The 20,349-nt window shown below is 40.3% G+C and overlaps 1 protein-coding gene across 1 annotated transcript in view; it reads left to right on the top strand.

Moving 5' to 3' along the window:
* The first annotated feature begins 14,295 nt into the window (after window positions 1-14,295).
* Window positions 14,296-20,349, top strand: part of LOC135467530 (mitogen-activated protein kinase kinase kinase 4-like) — a 31,175-nt gene continuing 25,121 nt past the window's right edge. The window contains 5 exon segments of the mRNA XM_064745305.1: window positions 14,296-15,352; window positions 16,259-16,699; window positions 16,701-17,219; window positions 17,263-18,163; window positions 20,064-20,324. Coding sequence (XP_064601375.1) covers window positions 15,279-15,352; window positions 16,259-16,699; window positions 16,701-17,219; window positions 17,263-18,163; window positions 20,064-20,324 — 2,196 coding nt within the window. The 5' untranslated portion in view covers window positions 14,296-15,278.

Below are 20,349 nucleotides of genomic sequence, written 5' to 3' on the forward strand. Positions count from 1 at the left end.
TGACCTACATAACGAGAAGAGAGAAGGAACGCGCAGGTGGATGAGTCATGACATATCTCGCCACCAGGTGGCGACACGAAATGCTGTGTGATTCACCTGTCAACCTTGTATATAGAGGTATAATCACGAGCCTGACCTTGTCCAGGTGTAAGATCGACGAATTATTATTAATAAGAATAAACGGTATAGGTATTTTCAAAGTTTTCAGGTTTGTTCATGAAGGTGTATGGATTTCTATTCATACCTTCACGGTTAGCTCGTAAATGGAGAAAAAGAGTGATGCCTATTTTATTTGATTGATTTTTTTACGCCACAATCAAGAATATTTCAATAGGACTGCTGCATACCTATGAGAGTAGAAATTCGAAAATGACATATTATATATTAAACAGTATTTGAATTTTCGGTTTTGGTGTATACATAAGGGGAGAAGCTTAATTTTAGGCATGTAGGCCTATATTTTTTGTCTAATAAACCAAAAGATGAAAGCATGTGAAATTGAAACACGTGCATCAAATGTGAGTACCGGTATACAGGCGGTGAAAGGCTTTATACGTTGCAGTTAGGGGGAGAAATAACACCAGACCGTAATTCATATACTTGAATATCACCCATACAGAAATTCCGCAGGCTTGTTCTGGTGTAATCATGTACACGCAGACTTAATATACGTACATTTATCTATTATTGGACCGACCTATATAGATAACATACTACCACGAGATATCCCACGTACAAAAAAAAAAAATCAAATAGGTCTATAGATATATATATAATGCGCGGCATATATAAAAATAAAAGACAAACAAAACACAACGAAATTGCATTACATTGAAACGAAAATTAGAAACCAGGAATCGAGCTATACGGTGGGATAAATATACATCACTATATACGTATCAGAAGTGTGTGAGCGAATCTTTTCTAAACCTGCATGGAACACGGTAAAGAACGTGAGTATGTGTAAACTGGCCCTTTTCACTTCAGAAAGTACACAAACAGGTTCATGTATGTAGGCCTATGCTTGTGACGCCAGTGGGGAAGATCAATGCCCTCTGCCAGACTGTTCTCTATTCAATAGCCCGTCAACTGTAAGGCACTACTTACTGAGCCAATTCCACAAATTCATTTTTGATATACAATGTTTTTAAAACCCAATTTGTATACAGTACAAAGCTTATATTCTATGAGGATTAAATTATAATGGATTTGTCGTCGCGTAACATTTATTCTGTTTTCCAGATGTTAACTCTAAGGATCCAAATAAACGTTCATGTTCAGTTTCAAATTCTGGCGCATAACTCAAAACTGGCTTTGTGGAATCGACCTACACTATTTTTCAAAATGTATCAGTTGTTAAGTCCGGTAACAACTTTGGTCTGGACTAAAGTCCTATATTAGTTTTGTCATCTAAAAGCAGACTGTATTATCTTCATATTTAAGCCTGGTTTAATTTCAAATACATTTTCAACTGAAATATCGCTGAATTTTAAAAAGGACTTGAAACGCTCCACCTTAAAAAGGACGAGGATTTGTTTATTTATTTGATTGGTGTTTTATACCGTACTCAAGAATATTTCACATAGGCCTATATGACGGCGGCTAGCATTATTGTAGGTGGAAGTCGGCTACAGCCCGTGGGAAACCCACGACCAACCGCAAAAAGGACGAGGACGTGGCCGCTGTGATAATTTTGATCCACCTTCATCCATGTATAAAATATGGCACTAGATATTTCCGCGTATTCACACCTACGATAGTAAGAAAGTTGCGCAGTGACATCAAGGAGTCAGTCGAGCGGGAAACTCCGAGAGAACTGGTTCCACCTATATGCGAGGAACCTTGCATGTAATCCTGTTGTATTTCTGTCACAAGACAGTACTCAATCGGGAAACTTTATGTTGTCTTGTCCCCGTACTTTCCTATGTGCTATGACATGAGAACCTGTAATCGGCTGTGACATTGGGCATCGCGTGTGTTAAGAAAGTACGTCGGATGCAAGCAAGGTCAACACCCAAGCACTAAACTGTCCCCACACTCGTCCAGTTACTGCGCGCGACCTGACGTCATAGCAGCCAGACGATAGCGAAGCGATAGCCACGAACGCGGCGATGAAGGGCCAGATTCTCTGCGTAAAACTTGTTTGACAGTATCCACGCTTCATGTGAAGTGACATACATTTTCTTTGCTATTTGACGTACAAGATTTTGGATACTTTGATACATGTGCATTTAGTATTGCTTGATCATACAACGGCGCGACGGGCACTTGCAAATCAGGCCACACAATAAGTCACAGACTGCACTCATATAAGGCATTTATCTGACATAAATGTAAACAAAGCACCTACTGAAGTGTACCCTATACATATTTCTTTAGTTATCATTCGTTAGATTGACCATTGGTCTTGTTATTTCTTTGATAACTGTGAAAAATTAAAGCCTTCGAAATCTCCGTTATAGGTCATGACGTCACTCCGTGCTCATGAATATGAATGAGCTGATATATTCGATAATTGTTGATAAATGATTTCATGTATATTGCTGTGAAAAAATATGCTGCACGGAATTTATGAGAAATCTGTAGACCTAGGTTAGCAGGTTTACAAATTTGGAATGGCATAAGTAGCCTTATATTGTATTCTTTTATATTATATAAAAGAAAACGGTAGGCCCTACATGTTTGTAATTTTTCTTACCGAACGTTACCGATGTTATTTTAATGTGTTTGTATTAAGATTGTGTAGTACATTGACACAGTGTTTATTTCATCAGTTTGATCATGGGTGATTCGGTCATTAATGCTGTTTTATTTCTTTCTGTTTTTACAGAACGTACTCGTATTCAAGAGAATACAGTGTCTGTTAAGAAAAAATCTCCGTAGTACTTCATTACTTTCCGACCATAATTTCTGAAGACAAGGAGAATTCCCAGGAACTTTCGACGGGTTTCCCCGAATCTGTGCTGACTGAGCAAGCAATACGAGGGGTTCATGTAGTGGGGTGAAAGTACTGAAGTTCAGACAGAGACACGCTGAGTGAGCAAGAAGCCAGTGACAGTGAGCAACTAAACGGCCCACAGGGGCAAGAAACCAACGAAGTGAGTGATACGGCATCGGTAAATGAAACCACACAGGCCAGTGGCGGCAATGATGTTTCTGACGAAGAAGCAGTCATGAAAAACAGAAGAAAACAGCTACATAACAAATTTAACAGGGCAATCAATAAAATTGGAGGGTCCATCAGTGACAGAGGCGACAACAGACGCGGCTAATGAAGGAAATGCAAAGCATTCGGCAACTATATGAAGCCTCAGATGAAACACACAGTGAGCTGTATGACTTTGTAGCAGATGGAGAAACCTGAACTCTTGACCAGTGGGAGGCAAACTTAGCAAATGACTTCTATGACATTGAGATAGAAGTAGAGGACTATTTAAAAACTTTGGGCAAGCTGATCACCCGATACCATCTGCTAGAGTTAACCACAGAGTAGTTACAAGAGGCTTGAGTGAAAGGGATGATATTACCCATTTACCTGTATTAAATCAGTCTGTACCTTACATGTCACAAGAACAGGGAAATGTACAATTACAAGGTGTACACGCGGCACAATCTAGTCATGAAATAGGGGCTAGAAGTCAAGATTCTGGGCCTAGTAGTGAGGGGTCAGAATCAGTCATGGGGTTAGCAGACAACACATTGTCTACAAATCAAACAAGCACTAATGGTGGAAATCACAGAGGGACCACATCGGGAAAACCCGTTGATAGCTGGATAGATGAGCTTGTTGAATTCCAAGCCACAAATGTTACAGTAACAATTCACAAAACATGTCAATAGCAAATGCACTCTATAAATTAGAAGCCAACCCTGACATCCCTGCAATTGAGTTTTCAAATTTCATCGGTAGCACCAAGATTACGTTGAATTTATAGAGAGAATTCAAGATACACACACATGACAAGCAAAATATTACTGATGACATGAGAATGATTCAGTTAAAAATGCATGTTACCAGAGAGGCAGAGCGTGCCATGTCCGATTTGGGATCAAGGGGGATTATGTATGTCACCGCCTTGATACTGATCAAAGGTCAGTTCGGTCAAAATGTCGTTATCGCGCGCGGTTGTTAATCGACTAACAAAAGGCGCGAAGATCGCGGCGAGCGACAGGCAAGCGTTGCGCGATTTTCCCCTGGACATCATTAATTCCATGGCCGTATTGCACTAGATGAAACATTTTGCAGATGTCAACGCAAACGACAACTTACGACAAGTGGTGAGGAGATTACCCGATCATCTCATACGGAAATGGAAATGTAGGGTAAGTGATATTCGTGATAAAGGTCAATCACCTGCCCTTGAAAACATCAGTGACTGTGCGTAAGACTGTGAAGTCAGAGTTCGACCAAGATTTCGGAGATCTATCCGGATAGGGGTAAGTTCTACAAGCCCAATGATTCCAAAGGACAACGAGACAAGAGGAAAGGTGTTCATTCAAATCGTCCACAATCAGCGAATGTTTACAAGTGCTTCGTTTGCCAAGACAATCACCGTGTAGTAGAATGTCCAACATTCAGAGATTCTTCCGTAGGGCAACGGTTCCAACTCGCTAAGGATAATCGCTCATGTTTTTCGTGTTTGATGAGGGGACACTCGTCCCAGGAATGCCGATTCTAGAGGGAGTGTGAAAAACACGGATGCAATCGATGGCACCATATCATGTTGCATAGCGATTCTCAGTGTGCAAGTAGTGCATCGTCAGCTTTAGATTGTTTGATACCTGTGGTAAGAGTCCTTTTCAGGGCTAGCAATGGCAAGCGTCGGGAAGGAATTCGCCCAGACACTTGGTCTCCTTTTCTGAAGGAAAGGCTTGGGGAGTAGTGTTGACGTGTGCGACAACTCGTGCAATTAACCTTGACGATCTTTCAACTTCGGCTTTTCAGCACGCCTTGAGAAGATTTGCTGCTCACCACGGATGGCCAAATACGCTGATTTCTGATAACGGAAAGAAGTTTGTCGGAGCTCAAGCTTCGAAAGTTTGTGCAAGAAGGACGCAGACAACTTGAGTGAAATTATAAATTTGACCAAAAATCTTCATAAACGATTTGAACAGGTTCAGATGATCGTGAACCAGTCTTGGAAACGCTTTATTCGTGAGTACTTCCCGACGTTGACAAGAAGAAGCACATCGCAACAGCAATGTCGTGTGTTTAAAGTTGGCGATATTGTTTTGGTTACAGACCCTGACACACCAAGGGGAAGATGGAACCTAGGGCGTATACTTGATGTTTATCTCGAGGTAAAGATGGAGTCATTCGCAACGTCAGGATTCGGACGAAGAACGGCGAGTACATACGCTTCGTATAACGGTGCTGTCCAATTATCGAAGTGGACGACCCTCCAACGACCCTCAACCTCTGACTTCAAACCATTTCATCCTTGGTCGAGCTTCACCTGATGTCCCTTTGGGTCCAATTTAAGAGACCAAAAATCTTCATAAACGATTTGAACAGGTTCAGATGATCGTGAACCAGTCTTGGAAACGCTTTATTCGTGAGTACTTCCCGGCGTTGACAAGAAGAAGCAGATGGCAGCAGCAACGTCGTCAGTTTAAAGTGGGCGCTATTGTTTTGATCACAGACCCTGACACACCAAGGGGAAGATGGAGCCTAGGGCGTATACTTGATGTTTATCCAGGTAAAGATGGAGTTATTCGCAACGTCAGGATTCGGACGAAGAACGGCGAGAACACACGCTTCGTACAACGGTGCTGTCCAATCATCAAAGTGGAGGACCCTACCCTACCACTCTTCAGGTGAAGTGACATACATTTTCTTTGCTATTTGACGTACAAGATTTTGGATACTTTGATACATGTGCATTTAGTGTTGCTTGATCATTTTTGGCGCAACGTAACCAGACAGGCACTTGCAAATCAGGTCACACAATAACACAGGACGCACAGACTGCACACATATAAGGCAGTTATCTGACATAAATGTAAACAAAGCATCTACGGAAGTGTACCCTATAAATATTTCTTTAGTTCTCATTCGTTAGATTGACCATTGATATTGTTATTTCTTTGATAGCTGTGAAAAATTAAAGCCTTCGAAATCTCCGTTGTAGGTCATGACGTCACTCCGCGTAATTTTACTTACCGAACGTTACCGATGTTATTTGTTTTAATGTGTTTGTATTAAGATTGTGTGGTACACTGACATAGTCTTTATTTCATCAGTTTGATCATGGGTGATGCGATCATTAATGCTATTTTATTTCTTTCTGTTTTTACAGAACGCACACTTATTCAAGAGAATACAGTGTTTGTTGAGAAAAAATCTCCGTAGTACTTCATTACTTTCCGACCGGCGAGCGACAAGTTATGTCACGAGGAAGAGGTACGGATTGCACGACAAAAGTGTCTATTGGGCTGTGAACTCCATCCTGGGCGAAATGTGTGACTGTAGGCCTACATTTGGAGTCGGTAATCTTTGCCCAAGGATTCATCCCTCGAACAGACTCACATTTTTCTGTGACAAGTAAACTTCTTACGTGGATTTATCTTCGAGGTAAATAGGAAAGTGATTGGGCAACAGAAATCGGACTTTCTTCGAGGGACTTTAATTGTGATTTGTTGGAGGCCTCGTGACAGTCGGAGGTCAGCGGATATTTCACATGTCGATAACAATGCTAAACTTGTTAGTGAAACTGGCGGTGAGTCCTCAAAACTTGATAACATTATGGAATTCATGACGAACTCGGTGAGTGATACTCAGCAGCACTGAACAGAGTTGAACAAAAGCAAATGGAAGTTGTGTCACGGCTCACTACAGTGGAGCGAAAACAAACTTAAATTATTGATAGTATGGAGATAACTAACACTGACAATTCTAAATTACGACAGAAAGTTGCAGAAAGTGAGATGGGGACTAAAAAACTTGATGAACGTGTGTCGTTTCTGGAACAAAACGACAGCCCACCGAATGATAGGATTTTACATCAAGAACACTACAGTAGATCGCATATTCTTCGTTTCGGGGGCATCGCGGAAAAAGACGGTGAAAATGTAACGACATTGTTCAGAACTTTATCTCGGAAAAGTTGAATCTACCTCGAGCCTTTATTCAGAATGCACATAGAGTTGGCCCTCATAAACGGGACCGCACACGCCAAATACTTGTAAAGTTTGTGCACAAACCTGAACGTCGGCAAATACTGATCACCTGCTGTAAAGTGCTATTAAATGACACAGCGTTTGTCATGGAAGATATTATTCCGGAAGACAAAAAAGCAAGACTTTCTTTTAGGTGTACATGAATAAATGCTACCATGAGGGTAAAAAAGTTCGACGGAAGTTATACGTGAACGATAGGGAGGTGAACAGTGTGATGTGTGATTTTTTCAGTGCAAAAGTATTTCTCCTACATGATCTTTGATCAGATGTGTGCATGCACACAAACTTAATTCAGGACCCCCTGTTTATAAACCTACGTTCACGGACACCAATGACCTATTTACATTACAGTTCCATCAAATGTGACACTGTTCTATACAGACTCAGTGGTGAATACACAAGATACTATTAAAGTGTACTATTACGTGTACTGTTACGTGTGCCGAATATTTAACTCATGCCTAACGGGGTGCACTGGCCGGTCCATGTATATATCATACTTTGTAAACCCAGCCTTAATTGTGTTAAATGTATTTTCTTGTTTTTATGCACCTTACGCACGGGGCTCATTTCACATATTGCATGCTTGTTACAATTATGTAACTGTTTTGCCCTTATGCTATGCACCGAACTATGCAATAAATTGTTATTTATTGTCTGCTCTGAATGTTCTCAAGCTGTGTTATATAACCAGCTGACTTCTGCTGCCTCAAACACTACGTACTTCTCATGCCATGTAATATCCCTGTCGATTTACCTGATATCAAGCTCGTGTACTTATCTACCTGTCTCATTTGTGTATGTTTTCGGTGTACTATTCTATCCACGGATCTATAGGCAGCTAATGGTATTATCAACATGGACTTGTAATGATAGATGATGAAATATGTGATCCATTCCTGGGGCTAGCCTCAAATTTACCCATCTATTTACATGAACGTGTTAATATTTATCAAGGCAAACAAACCCTGTCAGCTGACACTTTTGATTTTAACGATCTGGATAACATGTGTTTTTGATCCACTGGACGTAAGTGATACACCTGCCACCCACACCAGTACTGCCGATAGTGATTATGAATTGGCCCATTGGCAGAAAGTACAAAATACTAATTGTAATTACTACTCGCCTTCATCCTTTATATCTGAATCGGTTTTACTAATCCCTGATACCAGCTACAGTTCTTTCCTGCACATGACCACAAGAAGCCTTAACAGGCACTTTGACGAAATAGTCAGCTTTATTCATAATCTAAATTTTTCCTTCACTGTCCTTGGGTTCCCTGAAAGCTGGGTCTCCGATATATGAATTCATCACTTTTTCAACTGCCTGGTTATGTCCTTTTTTATGCCAGGGTCTAAACGAAAGGGTGGAGGCCTTGTAAATGACAGGATAAAGCAGTTGCTATCTCAGAGAAGACTTGAGCAGTATCGATGAAAATGCTTATTTTGAACGTCTATTTATTCAGTGTGTCATAGGTGGAATTAGTTGTCTGGTTGGAAATATATATATGCGCCCCCACCCCCCCCCCAGTACAGATGTCAATATTTTTAATAAACATTTATTGTCTGTTCTCAAAATATGCAGAAATGAAAGGAAAAAACGTATTATCATGGGTGACTACAATACAGACCTTTTTAAAGCTGAGATGCATCAACCAATTTAATTCTTTCTTCAAATAATGAAATCTTGTTATTTCTTCCCTCAGATAACCTAACCAACAAGGGTCCAATCTCGATTTGCTACTTTAATTGACATTATTTTTCTAGCATTCAAGATTCAAATCATTTATCAGGATATTACACTTTCCAATTTTTTCTATAATAAAAGCTGACCAACATAATTGATGTCAGCACAGCAGAACGTAAGCTATTGGAAGTTTACACCAACAGAACAAACATGACTTCCAAAAAAATTAACACAATTAAACCTTGGATCTCTCGTGCCTTACTAGTATATCAATGCACGAGAAAGGCAGGCTATACAAACAACAGCTTAAACATAGGACAAGTGATAGTCGTCAGCAATTTAAAACTTATCGTAATGAAGTTAATAGTCTGCTCCGTCTTACAAAGAAACAATATTTCGAACGTCGGTTCAACAAAGTAAATCAAGACATAAAAAGAACCTGGAAAATCATTAATGAACTACTGTGTCCAAATAAAAAAGCAAGTAAGCGGCAAGTTTTCAATATGAATGGTAGTGACATTTGTGATGACACCAGGATTGCTGACAACTTTAATGAGTACTTCAGTACAATAGCAGACTAACTAGTGAGCAACATGGACTCCGCAAGTGGACAATTCACAGATTTTCTTGGACAACGAATTGGATTAGAGTTCAACTCTTTGCGTCTCTCCAAATTTTATTCAATCTGTGATAGGCAAGCTGAAATGTAATTCCTCGTCTGGGTTAGATGGAATACGTACATCCCTCGTGCAGTTAGAATCAGATGTAATATCTACACCTCTAGAACACATTATCAATTTATGTCTTACTTCTGGAACTGTTCCGAGAAGTCTAAAAATTGTTCAAGTCTTGCCCATATATAATCTGGTGAGACTAATCACATTGAAAATCATAGATCTATTTCTGTCCTGCCTTGTTTCAGCAAAATCCTTGAGGAAACTGTATCAATAATGTTGCTCGAATATCTAGAAGAGAAATCTATAATTAATCCAAATCAGTTTGATTTGAGGGCAAATCATTCTGCCATTCACGCTGCCAATAGTCTTTACGAAAAACTAGTAAATTCGAAAGAGAATAAACAAGCTTCCATTAACACTAAGATCAGTTTCTTCTAAATCGCACTTTAAACTTTCTCATTATGGTATTCTCAACAGTCCAAATAAATTTTTTTTTTAAATTTTTTTTGTGACAGACAACAATATATAAAGTTTAATAACGCACAATCTAACCCAGCTGCCATCACTTGTGGTGTCCCACAGGGATCTGTTCTCGGCCCAACCTTATTTCCACTCAACATTAATAAAATTATTAGAGAATCAAACCTCCTGGATCGTACTCTATTTGCAGATGACACAAGTTGCAATTACTCCAACGATGACGCAACTGAAGTGATTTCTGTCATAAATGTCGAGTTGGAAAAAATTTATACGTGGCTTCTGGCCAACCGGTTAACTCCGAATACTTCCAAAATATATGTTAATAAAACCGAATAACAAGAAAATAACTGCAATCCCAATTTGGTTATCTCTGGTAACTAAACTGAAAAAGTTGACAAATTCAAATCTCTTGGTATATTTTTCCATGAGAAACTGACCTCGACTGTCCATATCAGCTACTTATGTCAAGAAATATAGACCTTATTTCACACATTAAACACTCTCTATATATAAAAAAAATCCTAATCTTTTATTACTCACTTGTTTATCCATATCTACTATACGGCAATATATTATGGTGAAACGCATATCAGACACATCTCAAGCCCTTGTACATAGTTCAAAATAGGGCAATTAGAACAATTACGTTATCAAGCCGCCTTTGCCATACCCAAAAGCTTTTTTTTTTGAAAATCTTACCCCCTGCCGAACTATCTCTATTTTCTACTCTGTTACAAACTCATGTTTACTTCTGTTCCATAGACACTATTCCTGTAAGTTTAGAGCCCTGATTAATCAAACAAGAAATTTTAAACCCGTATCGCATGTGAGATAGACATCTAGCCTTCCACAAACCATTGTATAATACAAATCTATCACATTATTTATTCAGAACTTCCGGTCTCAGGGAATGGAACAAGCTTCCATTAACACTAAGATCAGTTTCTTCTAAATCGCACTTTCAGTCTTTATTAAAATCTTTTCTACTTTCTAAGCTGCAATCTTCAGTCTAACATTACACAATTAAGGCATAGTTGAGGTAAAATAAACTCATATATTTAGAACGAAAAAAAATTATTCAGACATAAACTAAAATGTCACCCTCACCCCTACAATGCTGTTATTACTTGTATATGGGATAGAACAAGCTCAACCTGAGCTTTATTCCCGACATGTATTATATCTTTCTAGACTTTATTGTTATCACACTGTCTGTATTTTGTTGATGTCTTAAAATCCAATGTATATATATTTATTATTGCATGGCTAATAAAAAATCAATCAATCAATCAATCTTCACTTTAAGGGAAATTTGTGCGTTTAAAGTCTTTCGCGTTACGGACTTTTCAACTGTCATCGAGTAACAGTCGCGTATCCTGTTGGTTCAAGCATTTCACGGATCGCGGACGAACCCGAGAAATCGAGATAAACTGTACATACCATCTAACAACTTGTATATAGTGTACATGAAGTTGGAAACCACTGGTTGGTGGCATAATTCATTACAAAACTGGACAGGTGCTCAAAACTTGTGAGATAATTATATAATTTCACTACTTTCAGTCATCAAATTCTGATTTCTTTCTTTCATCACCACATTTTCATAATTTAGGCTATAATTTTGTGTTAATGTTGTTTTACTAGAACGCCAGGAGCCATTTTTTTTCAAAGGGAATGGGGGGGGGGGGGCGATGTGCTATCCTTGATCCATGTTGATCTATGTATTAAATAGGAACTATATGTTTCCGCGTATTCACACCTTCAATAGTAAAGAGAGTTGCGCAGTGAGATCAAGAAGTCAGTCGAGCGGGAGAATCGGAGTGAGCTGGTTGCACATATATGTGAGGAAACTTGCATGTACTCCTGTTGTATATCTGTCACAGGAAACTTTATGATGTCGTCTCCCCGTACTTTCCTATATACTATGACATAAGAACCTGTAATCGGCTGTCAGAGCCGTGTACCTTACCATAAACCATGCACAATCATAGGCCTATAAGTTCAGCATAATTTGAGACTGAAAACGAGACTGAGATCTGTACAGTGTTAGCAGCGGTCACACTTGGATTTGTCCTTCCATCAGTTACTTCCATCAGTTTGCAAGTATCAAACAATAATATACACTGAGCAATAATCTCTCATCTTATAGCTCGAGAACCCATATATTGGTCTCCAGTTTGATGTAAATAGCTACTTACAGTACACAACACATTCAGAAAATATATATGTGCCTACAGTTCGATGTATAATGCCGCACTACCATTATCAAGATGTTGGCTTTCTTTTGGTGTCAAATTATCCCTACAGTAACATGCCTATAATCCAAAGTATATCATATAGAGTAGCATTAAATTATGTTGATGAACATCAGGTATATTACATTACTTTATTCATCAGGGAAAGACATAATATTTTCCTTCCGCTGATCCTATATTAAGTTACATAAGTTATCTTGATATATAGTATTTGCCTCACGATGTTTAAGTCGCACGCACACACCCTCTTTTCTTTGACAGAGATTGGTAAATATGCTTCAAAAACATAGCTGCATGCTAATATTCATTTGATCAGTAATTCACGATATGCATCCAATATATAGTCAGTCTATATCAGTTATCCGATGCGCAAAGTTTAATGAAAATCGGTCGAAATGAAGATATTCGATGACAAGCTCTTATTTTCATTAAGCCAATCATTATTCCATCTTCGAACAGCTGACCGGCTGACCTAAGACCTTGAGGAACAAAGCAGCTTCCTTGCTTGACGTTCAGCATTAAGGGGATAGTGCAACAACTGGTTGACTCGTATCAATACAATGGTTCGGGCGGGGAGACTTACTTGCCTTCGGTAAGTCGTCCCAGTGAAGCAGCACTATTAAAAGAGCAGTGGAAGTTCGTCCTGCAGCAAGGAGGCACATTACATGCACTCTAAGGACTCGTCGTCATATGAGTGAAAAACTTAAGCACGACGTTAAACCCCAAGCATTCACTTACCAAAACTGCCGTCACTTGAAAAAATACGAACGGAATGTAACCATAAAGACACACGCACATTTACATATTGTCTCCAACACGTGCTAAATTTAATACATTGGAAACTGTATGGCGCATTACCCTGACAATTAAGCTCTCGTATTATTATGGATTTCATGTTCACTGTTCAAGTCGATAACTTGGAAAAGAATTCACGAAATGAAACCAAATAACCCCACGCATACCTGCACATTACACCCCAACTATCATTTCATTCAATTTCAATCACTATCTTGGATGGGCCTGGCTGACTCAAACATAAATAGTTAAAGCGTTGATAATTGACCAAAGAGGTTTAGGTACCTGTTCCAATCCAGTTCTCGTAGTTTCGACTGCGGCTTTAAGTCAGCTTGTCTGTCAGGTACCTAGAGAAGGTCGGCGGTGTACTCCGGACACACCGATTTCCTCAATCTATAAACCTGATTGTCGTCATACCAGTTTAATATGTACGCGCAAAACGGGACAAAAACTGCGATGATTTTGTAAAAAAAATGGACGAAAGGGCTGGGTGAAGTCATGACCCAAGCCCTGAGCTGTAGTATGAGCTCTGATGAAAAAATGCCCCAAAAACGGTTTTGGGGCGGACTGACGAGGAGCAACGCTGCCTCCTCCAGTACCAATAGGAGACTTATAGTTACGGAATACATGTAGAAGCAAACTACCTTGTAGACATATATATTTCCCCCAGAGTGCACGTCTTTCAAGTTTCATGAAAATCTGATGAGAACTTTAGGGGATGCGTTGGAAGTTCTCTTTTCAGTAAGTCCAAATTCTATCGTAATTCACAACTCCAACGTACAACAATACGGCAGAAAGATGACCGTGATCTGTAAAGGAGGATAGTGAAGCCAACTGCTAAGTTCCAGTTCAGCACGATGAATTGTTTTGAAATGAAGTCCGGAAATTTGTCGAAGTCCAAAATGGGCCGAAAGGGGCCACAGTTTACTCGAACTTCAACTGTAGATCTCGTCAAAACATCAAGTTTCAATTAAATACAACATGAAGGTAAGAAAAAAAATCGACAAACTTTCACGGTTCAGAACAGGACAAAAATGTCCACAATTTTATCGAAATGAATTAAACGCTTAATAGCTGGAACTTGATCTGTAAGTCATGGTGAAGATAAGTACAAGTGAGCTTACCTATAGTTGCCATTAAATCCTATGTGGCGTAGCAAAACAAAAAAGCCGCCAAAAACGAGTGGATATTTCTTAAAAATAGAACCGCTTCTGATACCTGATGATTGTAACAATTAAGATGCCTTTTTTTTCTTTCTCAAGCATGTAACGTACCTCGGTATAGGCCTACTACTGTAGATAACAACACGTGCAGTTCCGCTACAGCTGAAAATCCACGCCTTCCTGCCAGCAAGTTTATATACTGCTATCTAATCTGATAATGTTGGACATTACTAGCTTTGTTCAATGAAGATTGAACTCAGGCCCTGGATGCTAAAAACTTGACACACACACACTGTTTTACTGAAGCTTTTATCAATCTAAGCGTCTAGTCCGACATTCGTTGGCCACTCATGGGATTAGCCTAAGACACGTCTATCTTAATCCCAGGCCACTCGTAAACCATAAAGACGTGTTCTAAATCAATAATACCCAAATCCATTTTCAAAACAACCTAATCAAGCAGCAGTTCTCAAAAGAATATTTAAGAAATAATATATAAATAGTGAATACAGCTGATTACATGGAAGAAAGAAGTGCTCAGTCACCAGTCTCATTGAAGCAGAGAAGACAGTCCAATCAAAGCCCTTTAACGCATACGTAAATATAAATAGCCTATGTGTGTTAGGCCTTGGTTCTCGTTGGTTTCTGTTTTTAGACATAGTTTTCATTTTGCCAACTGTGTGCTTAGTGGTCGCTGTTACCGGTCCTTAGCTGTAACCGCTCCAGATTTCAGGCTTGCTCGGGGTGTACTTCCGGTCCGCTGATGGAGGTAAGCTGTTCTGCTTGACTGACTGCACGGTCTGAATAAAGATTCCTTCACTTGCTGTAAGGCTCTGTAGTATGCAAATTGGCCGTGGTAGTGTATTTAAACAACCAACTCGCAGTATAATCAGGAACAGTGTTAACTTCTGCTCCAGCAGGGTCTTTCTAACGTGACACGCTGTGCTGAACAAGAGAAATGATGACAGAAGTTCGGCCTAGAGATGGTCCCGTTCCAAATCCCGTGAGAAAAGGCGTGACTACAGCTCATCGACAGTGCTATGGCGGATGGGACGGGCGAAGGAAATCTGTCGCGCTCTCCCAGAGAGGATTATGATCCCTTGAAAGATTATCTGTGAGTGCAGTGTGCAAACTTTGCAAATCTTATCCATTCAGTTGTACATCTAGCTATTGCAACAGTGCGTTGTACGTAACGATTAAGAGAAAACATCCCTGCACTGTGCAAAGGTCATACATAGCATGTACTATTTTCCGACTACCAACTGACTGAAGTGCTACGCCGCACTGAAAAATCAGTGGTGATGTGGTAAAGCGATTGGTTTCTCGATAAACAAGGTTGAGGGTTGAATTACTTTTTTTTTGTGGAGGTGCGATTGGCGTAGTAAGCAGTCTCGACGCGATATGTCTTGTCACTATTAAGCTGACAGTGAAATCACACCTTCACTGACTGAGCATAGACTGAGACAGGTGGGGTTTTGCAGGTATACCTGGGCGACTAAGTCTAAACGAAAGAGGTGATATGCTCGAACCCTGCTCTCACGTGGTCGGCTGCATTATTATCTCAGGAGATTCGTGAGGAACCTGCATGGCAGAAGGCGGTGGTTTCAAACAAGCTGTGTTGAGTTTCTTGTGGAGTTTCTGCCCTTATACTTAACAGCTATCATATGATAAAAGCAAAATCTTGTTAAAAGGATTTGTTAAGCTGATATTGCTGTTTTCAGTAGAGGGTATTGCATCAATTCATTGAACAGTTAGCTTTTTACAATGAGGGTGTCTTATGAGGGAAATATCTTTTAACATTAAACCCCAAACAGTGTTTCAATATATATTTATTGCATGCCTTTCACAAGCTGATCAAACTTGTCATATCCTGGGCCTCAGTTCTGCTTCTATGTTTGCAAAGTATACACCTTAACATTCAGTGATGGCATAACTGGGGGTGTATAGTAGCAGGGAAAAATCTTCATGTATTTATTAGTAGTTTCAATGCTTATAGCCATACTGTTTTTGTATATTTCAGCTCTTCCTCTGAAGGGAAGACATACAAATCTTCTATCAGTCATGAAGACGTCTATGTGACAACCCACCCTGATGAAGAATCTCCCTCAAGTTCTATTGATCTGGAAAATGAGGCTCTCTATGGGGTGACCCCGCCCGTCAGCCTTAGGAGTGTACACAGGGAACGTCGCATACACGGGAGTAAGAAAAGGGAGAGCAGCTTTAAAGACGGCAAAGACCCTGCCTTTGCCCGTCGAAATTACAGGAATAAATCAGATGTCAATGTTATTCGTGACTCTTATGATGTTTGCAGGGCAGGCGAGTCCTCTTCCATGAGCCACATGGATTCTGATGAGTTTAGCTACTGGGAGGTGAAGGATGCCAAAGAGCGAAAGAAGCGAGAGAGTAGAGAGTCAAAGAAAAGTCTTACTGCCTGTCGCAGCAGCAACAGGTTTGCTAAAATGAACAATGGGGGTCTTGGGAGTGATACTGGTGGTGCCGAAGTCTTCAGTCATACCGGTAACCCACGTACCTGCAGACACATCACACAGGCATCGTCCAGTGAAAAAGTCATTTGCCTCAGTGGAGAGCGGGAGTGACACGGGTCTGGATGGCAGAGTTCGACGACCAGCCTCCTTCAGTAAAAATGACTGTCCTGAAGATCGTAAGGAGTTCTATCATATTTTCTCCACACTAATTAACATGGGCTCTCACGCCAAGAAGGAAAAAGATCAGAAAGTTGGTAAAGCTACTTACATGAGACAGAAAAGCTCTGAACAAGAAATCTGGCAGACAAGATTAAAAGATGCTATTTGGCTAGAACTTCAGGCATGGCACAGTAGCCGCAAACGCGATGAGGAGGAAGAATTTCTGAGGAGGGAGCGGGGTAAAGTGTCTGAGGTACTTGCAGAAATCCTCAAGTTCAAGCTAAACTGTGATATAGGATCTGGTCTGACAGAGATATCCCCCTCCAAAGTTAATGAATCTGCTGTCATCTTTGTCCAGCTCCCCGAGCAGCCTTCACACCCTGCCTCAATCTCCTGAACACTTTGCTGCCACGGCTGCCTCCTTCCAAACCATCACTCTAACAGAAAATACAGTCCAGTGCCAAAGAGACGCTATGAAGCAGGTGGAATCGCTCCTCGAAAAGCTAGAGATTTGTGAAAGGCATTTCCCTACAATGAAAGCCTTCTGGCAATATGATGAGATTTATCGTAGCCAGGAATTTCGGCAGCGTGTGAGAGCATTGTATTTGTGGTTGAATGTGACTCGTGATATGTGCCAGAAAATGAAGGAAATAGGTAAAATGATGGGTGTGCAAAATGTGATAGGGGTTGTAGACTGGCCTTGGATGGATTACCAACCCCCTAAACAGGACAACCCTCTTAATCCCTCCCTGTATACAGCCACTCACATACGCCGAATCAGCGTTCCTGAACTGAAGGAACCCGATGCTATGGTGCAGACTTCACACTCTCTGTCATGTCTCTCAGAATTAAACACCAGTGAAGCTGGAGAAGGGGAGGAGTCCGATTCAGCCAATCAGGATGCTGTGAGTGGGGGCCGCAACCTGAAAGTAGTCATTCCTCCTACACGTAAAGTGCAGTTCTCCCCAGGCAGTGAGCAGAATTCACGCTCTGGCACACCTGTTCTCATTGACAGCCCAGTCCACTCAGGCTGCTCCACTCCCACAAAACTGCTGCCCAAGTCAGGCTCGGCTCTCTTTCAAAACTTGTCCAGGGCATCCAGCGAGCTGTGTTTGGATGATCTGTCCAAGACGTCAGTCTATCGTTACTTTGTGGACAAAAGTCTGAAAAAGATGGGAATGCACAAGCTGTTGCTTAGACTTCATAAACTACTGCACCATTCTCTTCAGAGAGCCAAGGAAGCATTGGAGAAACCTAAAGATCCACCCTCTTGTGCTGAGGTGCTGTTGTTTTATTAGCGTTACATTTTGTTTTTTCCATGTACTAAATAACCAGATATCACCAGAATTTCATGGAATTTTTCACCAACTAATCACCCTTCTCTAATGGTGAAAAATTCTGTGAAACTTTATCGGATTAACAGTATTAAATCACATGATATGATTTTTCACTGTCTAACCACCTGTCTGTATCACAGTTCATACACCAGGGCAATTGCATGTAGTGGGTGAAAAATGCCATGAAAGTACTGGTGATGTAGTGTAGATCTAGCTAGCATCATGCGAAAGTTTGTCTGTAATGTCCTCTTCGGGTGAGTTCAGTTTCCATTATTTGTCACCATATTTATGAGGTTATAGTACTATGCTGGTGTTAAATTAAATTAATTGGATACTCTGAATTCCTTGTGGTACAGATTTTATGTTATGTTATAGAATCCTGCCTCATACGTGTGTGAGGCACCTAGAGAAGAGTGGGGGGTTTATTCTGTCCACTTCATTTTCCTCCAACCATAATCTTGACCGTTGTCATATATAACCAGTCAAAGAAACAAGATTTCAGAAAATGTTTCGAAAGTGCTTTGTTGCATAATACAAGTTGCATGTCATATCCCGTAGATACTTTAATAATTAATATGTCAATATGTTTATGTGTCTAATGATTTGATATTTCCCTGAGTTACTTAGTATTGCTGTTTCATCATTGATGTGTTTAAGGACTATACATGTAACTGTCATGGCCTGGTGCATTAGGCTAGTCCGCTTAGAAACACTCAGCTGACACTCAACCAGATACACATCTACCTGATAAACCTCTTTTACAAAGACACATACAGCTGAACCAATGGGAGCAGTGGGGACAAGAGCTGGCAGTGTCATTGGTCACTGGCTGATCATCTGCGTTAGAACTTATGAGTGCGGAGATAGTCTTAATGTGTCATTTTAGATATTTAATATTTGTCACGTTCAGTTTGGGTTAGTTCAAGTTTATATAAATGGAAGGAATTCATCAAGGAAAGACTTATGGGCAAGATTAAGTATTCATCAGGGGACCCTGGATGGCTCAGGTGGTTCAGATACTCCAACTGTCATGTCCTTAATCATCGAGATTGTGTGTTAAAATTCAGTTTTTGCTGGTTCGGCTGTGGTTATCAGGATCCTAGTTAAGGGCAGTAGTATGCTCCAGGCACTTTGGTTTCCTTTACCCATAAACCTGAAAAATTCTTAAATTCAGAATGAAACACTTTCATTGATAATAATCAATCACTCGCCTATTCACCAGATAGTCTTGCAAGGTTTTCAGTGTGGAGTCAGCCAATGTCAGCTCAGTAATGACCTGCATATATCCACCTGTTGCTGGTTTCTAATTTTTATCGACATCTTGAGTGGCAGAACTAGTGGATATGGGCTGGAGAAAACTCAAATTTGCTTTATAAATTGAAATGAATGTTTGATAACTTGTGTCTTGGGTATTCCTGGGTATTCAGTTGGAAGTCACACATCTCTTATATTTTTGAATGAATAAAAATTACTCTCTGCGAATATGGCTAATCGTTATGTGTGTGCCAATTCTTTGGCATTCGCTAGACACACAGTAATGCAGGACAATGTCTCTTTGTCTATAGTGGTGGATTGATGCCTTTCTTTGGCTTGGGTTTGCTGTCTTGGAGTGCCTCCTAGTTTGTAACTGTGACGGTCAAGTGGTATAAATTCCCAAAAATGTTAGGTGAAAGGACTAGATGTGGGTCTTCATATCCCACCCATTCCAACCATTACAAGCTACTTCAGTGTTTTCAGCTGTTCAGTATATCCATAGTTAAATTTGCAACATTTAAAGAAAAAGTTAAAATTAGATGAAGCTCTACTAGTTTACTTACTTTAATGGTTGTCATGTTGTTGTCAGGTGGCGGACTGGGATCGTAGTCCTGGAAACCTTCCAACATTTCCATCACTGGACCCCCCAGAGACGGGTTCCCATCCAAGTACACTCGCAGAGGAGAAGCCTGAGGACTGGAACAAGCAATTCATGGATATGGGCTTACCATCCTTCAGATCCAGCTATCTGTTCCTCACCAGGATCAAGCTGGATGTGATACACGAGTGCCTAAGGCTGCGTCTAGAACAGAGGCCAAAGTCAGATCCCTCATTTCTCAGTATAAGACAGGTAAGCAGCAGACCCCTCAGTTCTG

The sequence above is a fragment of the Liolophura sinensis genome, chromosome 1 (assembly GCF_032854445.1).
Source record: "Liolophura sinensis isolate JHLJ2023 chromosome 1, CUHK_Ljap_v2, whole genome shotgun sequence".
Lineage (NCBI taxonomy): Eukaryota > Metazoa > Mollusca > Polyplacophora > Chitonida > Chitonidae > Liolophura > Liolophura sinensis.